This window comes from Pongo pygmaeus, chromosome 20, assembly GCF_028885625.2.
Source record: "Pongo pygmaeus isolate AG05252 chromosome 20, NHGRI_mPonPyg2-v2.0_pri, whole genome shotgun sequence".
NCBI lineage: Eukaryota > Metazoa > Chordata > Mammalia > Primates > Hominidae > Pongo > Pongo pygmaeus.
Window position 1 is genome coordinate 2,500,173 of NC_072393.2, and position 10,310 is coordinate 2,510,482.

The following is a 10,310-nucleotide window of genomic DNA, read 5'->3' on the forward strand; positions in this document are numbered from 1 at the left end:
GCGCCACAGCGGCTTCGAGCCAGGCAGACCAAAATCCCCGAGGAAAGGCGTCCCTCCCCAGCTCTCACCTCCCCAGACCCAGCAGGGTTGCCGGGACGACGGCTCAGGCCTTCCGGAGGTTGCCACGGAGCCAGGAGCCCAGGGCTGCCCCAGCCCACGCTCAGCTGCTCATCCCCCGCGTTCCTGCCCTCTCGGGAGCAGCATCCCTGTGTCCGTGGGAGGGATCGCACCGCGGGGCCCCTGCCCCACCGCTAGTGGGGTCCATCTTCCTCTGGAGACCCCGGTGTGTGTAGCAGAGCTGAGGACTGATCTTTAAGCTGCCTCCTGGCCCTGCTCGTGAGTCTCAGGAAACTGTGACACTCACCTGGCCCAGGGGTCCTGGCCCCACTCCAGGGGCCACACCAGCAAAGGGAAAAGGAGAGGGCACTCCTGAGGGTGCACGGCCCACTCACGGGGCGTACAGCCTTGTGTGGCAGGAGGGACGGAGCCCAGCTGTCCCATCGCAGTGACTCCAACCTCTAATAAGCCTCAAGACACTCAGGGCTTGGGCAGCGAGATCCTGGCAACAGAGCAGGGTAGACGATGGAGCCTCAGGGCCCCCAGCTGGCTCCTGAGGCACAGGCGGCGCAGCCCTCACTCTGGCCACAGCAGCCAAACGCTCCCGTCCTTATCCACAGGCTGGGGGTGTGTGGCAGGGAGAGGAGGGTCCTGACCGATCTCACCGGGACCCAGGCCCTGGCCCTCCCACCCGCGGGTTGCCACACCCCACGGCCCGAGGTTGACATGGCCACACGGCTTTGGTAAAGACTTTTAAGAGAAAGAAGTATTTTAAAAAGTAGCAGTGCTCTGAGGCTCAGGGTGTAGGATCGGGGGCACAGCCTGGTCCCGGGAGGCCCCTTGTGCACAGGTGGTGGCACAGGGCCACAGTGCTCACTCTCGGGGGACGCGGGGCCGGGGGACACGGCCTGTATCCGGCCCGGGGCTCCCGGCGGGCTCCGGCGGCAGGGACAATGGCGAGGCCGCTCACCACTTGAGGAAGACCATCCCGGCCAGGACGGTGTAGCCCAGCACCAGGAAGAGGACCTTGAGCAGACGGTCACTCTTCTCCTCCAGCTCCTTGGCCAGGATCTCCAGGAACGTGATGAAGAGGAAAGTGCCGCCCGCCAGGCCCTGCAGCAGCACGGAGGCCACGCTGCCCGGCACGCCCTGGGCGTTCTCGATGCCCAGGCCCAGGCCGATGCCCAGGGGGATCATGGCGCTCACGGTGACCGCCAGCTTGGCCGCGTCCCGCAGGGGCATGGCACTCCGGGCCATGCTGATGCCCAGGGCCACGGCCACCAGCGTCTCGTGGACGGCCACCCCCACAAACAGGCTCACCACTTTTTCCCCCTCCTCCTGCAGGCCCAGGGCTAGGCCCTCGAAGACCGAGTGGGCCGACAGCGCGAAGGCCAGGCTGAGCAGGCGCACGGGGCTGGCGCGCGAGAGGCCCTGCACGCTCAGGCTGGGGCCGTGGCCGTGGGGCTCCACGTACAGCGCGTGGCCCCGCGCGCCCCCCATGAAGGGGCTCTCATACTCCGAGTCGCTGCCCACGTCCGATCCGGCATTGAAGGTCTCCAGGTCGATGAAGGACGGCTTCTCCTTGCGGAAGGTCAGGATCAGCTGCTCCACGAAGACGGTCATGAAGAAGCCCAGCAGGAGGATGGTCTCGGCCAGCGGGTAGTCGGTGCTGATGTGGCCGAGGCTCAGGACCTTCTGGAGCTGCAGCCGGGAACACCCGAGAGAGAGAGACCCACGCTCAGGGGTGGCGGCGACAGGGCTGGCCAGATGTCACCATTCAAAGCAAAGTCCAGAAATCCCTGATTCACTCAGAGGTTAAAACAAGCGGGAGAGGAAGGGCTCGCCTGTGATGAATTAACACCATCACCACCAGCCGGGCACGGTGGCTCATGCCTGTGACCCCAGCATTTTGGGAGACTGAGGCTACTGGACTGCTTGAGCCCAGGAGTTCGAGACCAGCCTGGCCAATATGGGGAAACACGTTTCTACTAAAAATACAAAAATTAGCTGGGCATGGTGGCGAGCGCCTCTAATCCCAGCTACTCAGGAGGCTGAGGCAGGAGCATGGCTTGAACCCAGGAGGCAGGGGTTGCAGTGAGTCAAGATCGTGCCACTGCACTCCAGTCTGGGCGACAGAGCAAGACTCCAGCTCAAAATAAACACATAAATAATAAAGAGCTCCACTGGCCTTGCGTGTTCTGCCGCGGGGCTTCCTCTGCTTCCCTGACCGACATGCCCGGGCCCGACTCTCCTCCTGGTCGGGGCTCTCCTAGCGAGGGGAGACTTTGGTGGGAAGAAACTAGACGCGGGTCAGACAGGAGCCGCAGGGCATCTGCAAGAGGTACACACTCCTATGGGAAGGACAGCTGCTCACGGGGCGGACACACAGGCATCAGGCTATGCGCCAGGATGAAATGTCCCGTGAAAGGCAGGCTGTAAACACCCACAACAGCTCCCTGGAGCCTTGTCACGGCAGGGCCAGAGTTCACAGCCATCCTCCAGAGAGACCTTGAGACCAAAGTGGAGGAAAATCACAACATGCCTAACACTCACAACAACGCCTGCTTCCCTGCTTCCTTCCCAGCGCAGACTTCATTACAACCTGCGCGCATGCGCGCACACACACGTGCACACACGCACGCACACACGCACACACACATGCACACACACGTGCATGTGCACACACACACGAACACACACATGCACACACACGCATGTGCACACACGCACGCACACGCACACACACACGCACAAACACACACATGCACACACACGTGCATGTGCACACACGCACGCACAAACACACACATGCACACACACGCATGTGCACACACGCACACACACACGCACAAACACACATGCACACACGCATGTGCACACACGCACACACGCACACACACATGCACAAACACACACATGCACGCACACACGCGCGCATGTGCACACACGCACACACACGCACAAACACACATGCACACACACACGCATGTGCACACATGCATACACACATGCACACACACACGTGCACACACGCACGCACAAACACACACACATGCACACACACACTCAGGCGCACATGCTGGTGCACACACACGCGCACACACACGCGCACACAGTGGTTCTCGACCAGGGCGATTCTGCCTGCGTGGACACCTGGCAATGTCCGGAAACATTTTTTATTTTCACAGCTTGGGTAGGGGGAAGGTGTTGACATTCGGGGCTGGATTGTTCTCTGGGATGGGGCCGTCCTGGGCACTGCAGGGTGCTGCTGAGCAGTGTCTCTGGCCTCCACCCACTCCACGCCAGGAGCACCCCCAGTCGTGACAAGCACAATATTCCCAGCCATCGCCCAGTGTTCCCCGGGGGCAGATAACGCTGGGTGAGCCTCTGCTGCAGCAGAAGGCTGTGTTTCCACGGAGAAGCCACTTAACTCCCTCACTGACCACCGGCTGGAGGCCTCGCGCGTGCCTCGCTTGAGGACAAGCTCACGAGGAACTCTAGCTACTCCCAAGAGACAGACATTGATCAGGAGAGATGAGGCAGACGCACAGGAGCTGTGAACCAGGCACCATTTTCCAGGGGTGACTGAGAGCCTGGCCCTGCAGTGGGTGAGGCTGGGGGCTCGGGAGGAGGGACCTCATCTGCCTGACCAGCCCGAGGGCAGGGGAACGGCAGGGAAAGGTTTGGGTGCCGTGAGAAGGCCACTGTGATGAGGGGGAGGGAAGAGCAAGCTCCCCGCAGTCGCCCAGGCCTGTAGTCAGAGGGTGACGGGGGTGACACCATGACTGCAGGAAAAGGGGGGCTGGCAGTGGCCTCTGGGATGCAGGAGACATCAGAGATGACCAAGATCTCCATCCTCGCAGGGCTGATGTCAGTCTTCACACACTGCGTAACAAATGAACGCAGACTCAGCCACGCAGAACAGCAGGAATGCGGTGTCTCGGCTCTGAACGGTGGAAATCCAGGTGCGGGCTAGCTGGGCCCTGTGCTCCAGGTCTCGCAGGGTGTCATCAGGGCTGAGATCTCACTGACACCCAGGGTCCTCTTCCAAGCTCACCGGAGGTTGGAAGAGCCCACCTCCTGGTGGCTGTGGACTGAGGCCCCCGTGTCCTGGCTGGCTGTTGGCGGGGATGGCTCTTGGCACCGAGAGGCTGCCCTCGGGTCCTCGCTTCATGCCCTTCTCCTGGCACACCCTGGCTTTTTGCTTCTCCAAGGCCAGCAGGACGGTGAGTGGCTCACCTGATTAGGCCAGGCCCACCCCCCTCCCTTTTGATGAACTCAGTGTTAACTGATTTGGGGCAGTCATCACAGCTGCAACATCCCCTCTGCTGGGATTCTGACATAATGGCAGGAGTGACACCCACGGCAGTCCCAGCCCCACCCACACTCGAGGGGAGGGAACAGCATGGGGCCTGCAGAGCAGGGGCTGGAAGTTCGGGGAGCCACCCTGGAACTCTACCCCGCCACACTAACAGGCTCAGATGATTTAATCCCAGACAACAGCCCTTCTCCTCCTTTCTGGACACTAGGCATGAGGAAAAACAGGGCCAGCAGTGGGGGGGTCAGCTTAGGGCTTCTGTGCTTTCGTTGGGAGAAAGAACAGGGGCTCCTCACATCTCCACCAAGTATGTAACCAACACAAACTCAACTGTCACATCTGGCACTGGCCCAGAGAGAGGAAGCCACTCACCCAGGGTCACTCAGCAAGTATGGCCAGGGCTGGTCACACTGTGGCCCAACAGGGGACCCACGCTCTGGGCTGCTGATATGGGGGAGCTCAAGGAACAGGTCAGCAGAGGATGATGCTGTCAGGAGTTGGGGTGGACAGACTCCAAGATGGTCCCAGAAGCCCCTGCCTCCTGACAGCCATACCCTGTGAGGTCATGGCCACTTGAGTGTGGGAGGGACTTGAACTTGCTTCTAACCAGCAGGACACTGGGCAGAGGGGAAGGGATACCCTGCCACCTCTGCATGACATGGGACTGTGCCCTCTGTCTTACACGGAGTTATGGCCATCTTCTCCATTTGCTGATGAAGGAACTGACCGTGCTGGGGAGGCCCACGTGGCCAGGCTCTGAAGGCTGCCCCAGCCAACAGACACTGACAAACAGACACCTTTGGTCCGACAACCAATGAGGAACTGAACCTGGCTCACAGCCACATGAGCTTAGAGGCTGACCCATCCCCAGTTTAACGCTGAGATGAGACCACAGCCCAGGAGACGCCATGACTGCTGCCTTGTGAGATCCTGAAGCAGCACCCAGACCCCTGACTCACAGAAACTATGAGATGATAAACGTCTGTAGTCTTAAGGTGCTAAGTTTGCTATAATGTGTTATGCAACAGTAGCTGACTGATACAGGAACTGAAGAGAGGCCATGCTTTCCAGCTTCAGGACAGAGTGTGCCCTACCTGGGTGGGTGGTCTGGTCTGATTATCAGGTGACAACCAACAAGTCCACCTGTTGGGAATCCCATGTCTGGTCCAAACCCCTTGTTTGGCCGGTAGAGCACAGAGGCAGAAAGTAACCAGTTCACAATCACACAGCAAATTCACTTCCTACTTTCTGTCACCCTTACAGCATCAAGGCCTCCACTGAACTTGGTATCAGTGTTGAAAACGCATCAGAGTCCCTTGGCCATAAGGTGCCAAGGGCTACTGCTAGCACCCAGGGAGCCCTTACCTTTTCCCTCACAGCGGGCAGCAGAGCGTTGAAGCACGTGGCCAGAAACACCCCTCCTCCAAAGGTGTTGCAGAGAGAGAGGATCTTTTTCGAGCGATGGGCCTTCTCAAAATCTGTCTCAATGATCTTCACGGGGAGCAGGGAGGCGAGCAGCATGAAGAAGAACACGCCCACCATGCAAAGGATTTTGGCCACTAGCAATTTCACCATGGTGGCGGCTTGGGCTGCTCCGGTCACTGCAGGGCCAAACCATCTGTGGGCGCACACCCAAGTCCCACGATGCGCTACCGAGCCCAACCACACAGTTGGAGGCTCATGTCTCAGTCCAGCAACTGTGAACAGCAGGAGCATTGCATTAGCTTTCTTTCTTTCTTTTTTTTTTTTAGACAGAGTCTCGCTCTGTTGCCAGGCTGGAGTGCAATGGCGCAATCTCCGCTCACTGCAACCTCCGCTTCCTGGGTTCAAGCGATTCTCCTGCCTAGTAGCTGGGATTGCAGACACGCACCACCACTCCCAGCTAATATTTTTGTATTTTTAGTAGAGACGAGGTTTCATCATGTTGGCCAGGCTGGTCTCGAACTCCTGACCTCGTGATCCACCTGCCTTGGCCTCCCAAAGTGCTAGGATTATAGGCGTGAGCCACTGCACCTGGCCAGTTCTTCAGTTTTGGAACTCGGACTGGCTCTCTTTGCTCCTCAATCTGCAGACAATGTATTGTGGGACCTTGTAATCGTGTGAAATTAATACTTAATAAACTCCGCTTTATACATATAACTATCCCATTAGTTCTGTCCCTCTAGAGAGCCCTGACTAATACACTGTCTCAAAAAAAAAAAGTTCATCAAAACTAAAAAAAATCCAGCCTGGGTGTGGTGGCTCACACCTGCAATCCCAGCACTTTGTGAAGCCGAGGCGGGTGAATCACCTGAGGTCAGGAATTCGAGACCAGCCTGGCCAATACGGTGAAACCCCGTCTCCACTAAAAATACAAAAATTAGCTGGCCGTGGTGGCAGGCACCTGTAATCCCAGCTACTCTGGAGGCTGAGGCAAGAGAATCGCTTGAACCCAGGAGGCAGAGGTTGCAGTGAGCCAAGATGGCACCACTGCACTCCAGCCTGGGTGACAAGAGCAAAACTCCATCTCAAAAAAAAAAACCTAAATAAAATACAAAATTCCACTCCTCAGTCTCCCTGGCCACATTTCAAGTGCTCAGTAGTCACACAAGCCTACTTGACTTCTGTGGTTACCGTATTTGACAGCAAAGGGAACACTCTCATCGCTGCAGAATGTTCTATTGGATGGTGGTGGTCCATGGATTCCCCACGCCCCGAAATAAAGTCTAAACTCTGCACCCTGAGGCTGAAGCTCTACATGACAAGCTCCTGCCTCACCTCGGCCTACACTGGTCCTTTCTGTGCCAAGCTCGCTCGTGCCTCAGGACCTCTGCATGGGTTCTCCTCTCTCTGGAACACTGGAACCTGGAACACTGCTCTCTTTCCCCTGACCTTCCAGCGATGCCTCCTTCTTCTCTCTTGCTTCTCTGCATCCAGGACCCCTCAAAAGGGCCTCCCTCAGCTGGGCGTGGTGGCTCACACCTGTAATCTCAGCACTTTGGGAGGCTGAGGTGGGCAGATCACCTGAGGTCGAGAGTTCGAGACCAGCCTGGCCAACACAGTGAAACACTGTCTCTACTAAAAATACAAAAATTAGCTGAGTGTGGTGGTGGGCACCTGTAATCCCAGCTACTCGGGAGGCTGAGGCAGGAGAATCACTTGAACCCAGGAGGCGGAGGTTGCATTGAGCCAAGATCACACCATTGCACTCCAGCATGGGTGACAGAGTAAGAGACTCTGTCTCAAAAAAAAAAAAAAAAAAAAAAAAAAATTAGCTGGGCATGGTGGTACATGCCTGTAATCCCAGTTACTCGGGAGGCTGAGGCAGGAGAACTGCTTCAACCCAGGAGGCGGAGGTTGCAGTCAGCCGAGATCGCGCCATTGCGCTCCAGCCTGGGCTGCAGAGCGAGACTCCGTCTCCCTCTCTACCCCTGGCTGACTCCCGCCCTAAACCATATCCCTGTACCCGCCGGAAGGCCTGCTGCAGAACAGATACTCAAAAACCGCTGCCTGAACACATGGACGAGCGGAAGCGTGTGGCCACTGATAAGGGCTGCATTACCTGCTGCAATGAGCCAAAGTGAAGTCGGTTTCACCCTGGACACCAAAATGTCACCGTTCTTAGGAGGAATCTCAGCTCCTCCCCTGTCCTTGAGTTTTCCCCAACTGGGTTTTCTCCCCCACCATCAGCCCCAAGCGCCTCATGGCCCCGCTACCTCGCTGCATTCAGGTCTTCGGGTCACTGCTCAGATGTCTCCACTCAGAGCTCTCCCCGCCCCCTTCCCTGGTGTTATTTTCTTTTATTTTGTGCTACAGAGGGAGCTAGGAATTACATTATTTTAAGTCGTTTAAAGTCGTCCCTCCCCCCAGGCGGTGAGCTGGGCGGGGCCAGGCTGTCTGTCTTGCTCAGGGCCAGCTGCACCCAGCGCAGAGCCACCCAGGCAGACAGTAGGCGCCCAATAAAGACCTGTCCGGCATCTGGATGCCTCAGTCTGTACAGTGAAGGTGAGGGTGGCCTGCACGCTCTCAAACCGGAGGCTGCTCGGGCCGGGATGTGGAGGGCACGGGCTCATTCATTCCATCAGCACTTATTGAGCGCCTTCTGTGTGCCTCGCGCTACCGGACACCGGAGTCGGGCCTCGGCTAACGTGCGGGTAGAGTCCAACAGACCACCGGCCGCCCAGCGCCGCCCCGCCCCGGCGCCACCGGTCCTCTCTCTGCCCGCACCTACCTCCCGGGGACCCCTCGTCCGCCGACTAGCGCCGCTGCCCCCCCAACCGCCGCGCAGTCTCGACCCCACAGACGCGGCCCGGAGAGGCCCAGCTCGGCGCGGCTGGTCCACGCCCCGCCCACGCCCCTGCCCATTGGCCTCCCCGAGACCCGCTGGCAGAACTTTCCACACTATTGGCTGCGGAACCTGCCACTCATATGTGACTCCACCTCTCCTACCGGCACAGGAAAGGGGTTTGTTTCCTCCCTCTGAGCGGCGGGCGCAGCCACCAAGCGGCCCCGGCGGGAAACTCGGATTGGCGAGGAACGGTTCCGGCAGGGTTGGGTTTCCAGAGCTGTCCAGGGGCGCCTGGTGCTGAATCCCGCTTGGAAAGAGGCTTGGAGGTGGACGGGAAGCGATTTCCAACGGAGGCGGCTCCTCTCTCAGCGTCCTCGCTGCTGATCCCCTTACCGACGGCTGAAGAAGCAGATTCATCCCTTCAACAAATCTCTGTTGATAGGCAGGAGGAGTAAATCCAAGAGATCGACTGTATATCATGGCGGCTACAGCTCGTAACAATGCATTGCATACTGCAAAATTGCTAAGAAAGTAGATGTTACATGTTCAAACCATGAAAAAATAAGTATAGGAGGTAACGCGTAAGTTAAAAACCAAATCTTGGCAGGGCACAGTGGCTCACACTTGTAATCTCAGCACTTTAAGAGACCGAGGCGGGAGGATCGCTTGAGTCCAGGAGTTCAAGGCCAGCCTGGGCAGCATAGTGAGACCCCATCTCTACAAAAAAAAATTTTTTGAGACAGAGTCTCTCTCTTGTCACTCAGTCTGCAGTGTAATGGCACAATCTTGGCTCACTGCAACTTCCGCCTCCCGTGTTCAAGCGATTCTCCTGCCTCAGCCTCCCGAGTAGCTGGGATTATAGGCGCGTGCCACCACACCGGTTAATTTTTGTGTTTTTAGTAGAGATGGGCTTTCACCATGTTGGCCAGGCTGATCTTGACCTCAGGTGATCCTCTTACCTTGGTCTCCCAAAGTGCTGGGATTACAGGCATGAAGCACTGCGCTTGGCCTGATGACTTGATTCTAACAAATAGAAAATGGCAAACGAATGGGATGTCATTCTGCGATTAGGCTATGAGAGGTGACTTCCGTTTTGCCAGAAGAGCCTGTCTCTCACCTTCTCAGCCTACATGCCTTGACAAAGCAAGCTAAGATGCTGGAGAGATCCACAGGGCAAGGAACTGAGGGTGTCCTCCAGCCAACAGTCAGCAAGGCAATGAGACCCTCAGCACAAGAGCCCATAAGGAACCAAATGCTGCCAACGGCCATGAACGTGATCATGGAAGAGGGTCCTGCCCCAGTTGAACCTTTGGATGACTGCTTCACTTCAATTGCAGCCTTTGAAAGACCCTAAAACAGGGCTGCACGCAGTGGCTCATGCCTATAATCCCAGCACTTTGGAAGGCCGAGGTAGGCAGGTCACTTAAAGTCAGGAGTTTGAGACTAGCCTGGCCAACACGGCAAAACCCCATCTTTACTAAAAATACCAAAATTAGCCAGGCATGGTGGCAGGCACCTGTAGTCCCAGCTACTAAGGAGGCTGAGGCATCAGAATCACTTGGACCCAGGAGGCAGAGGTGACAGTGAGCTGAAATCACACAATTACACTCCAGCCTGGGTGACAGAGTGAGACCCTGTCTCAAAAAAAAAAAAAAAAAAAAAGAAGAA

General features: G+C 57.3%; 1 protein-coding gene across 1 annotated transcript; it reads right to left on the minus strand.

Moving 5' to 3' along the window:
* Positions 1-796: 796 nt before the first annotated feature.
* Positions 797-8,728, minus strand: SLC39A3 (solute carrier family 39 member 3). Its single transcript, XM_054465493.2, has 3 exons — positions 8,586-8,728; positions 5,741-6,072; positions 797-1,758 (listed from the first exon to the last, which is right to left on the minus strand). The coding sequence occupies exons 2-3, from the start codon at positions 5,948-5,950 to the stop codon at positions 1,024-1,026; spliced, it is 945 nt and encodes a 314-aa protein (XP_054321468.2). The 5' UTR covers positions 5,951-6,072; positions 8,586-8,728; the 3' UTR covers positions 797-1,023.
* Between the last annotated feature and the right edge of the window lie 1,582 nt (positions 8,729-10,310).

Bases quoted from the DNA above. Each gene is read 5' to 3' on its own strand.
- SLC39A3 (XM_054465493.2), bottom strand. From the start codon at position 5,950: ATGGTGAAATTGCTAGTGGCCAAAATCCTTTGCATGGTGGGCGTGTTC. The intron at 1,759-5,740 runs GTAAGGGCTCCC...TCCCGGCTGCAG, and splicing joins TGCCCGCTGTGAGGGAAAAG to CTCCAGAAGGTCCTGAGCCT.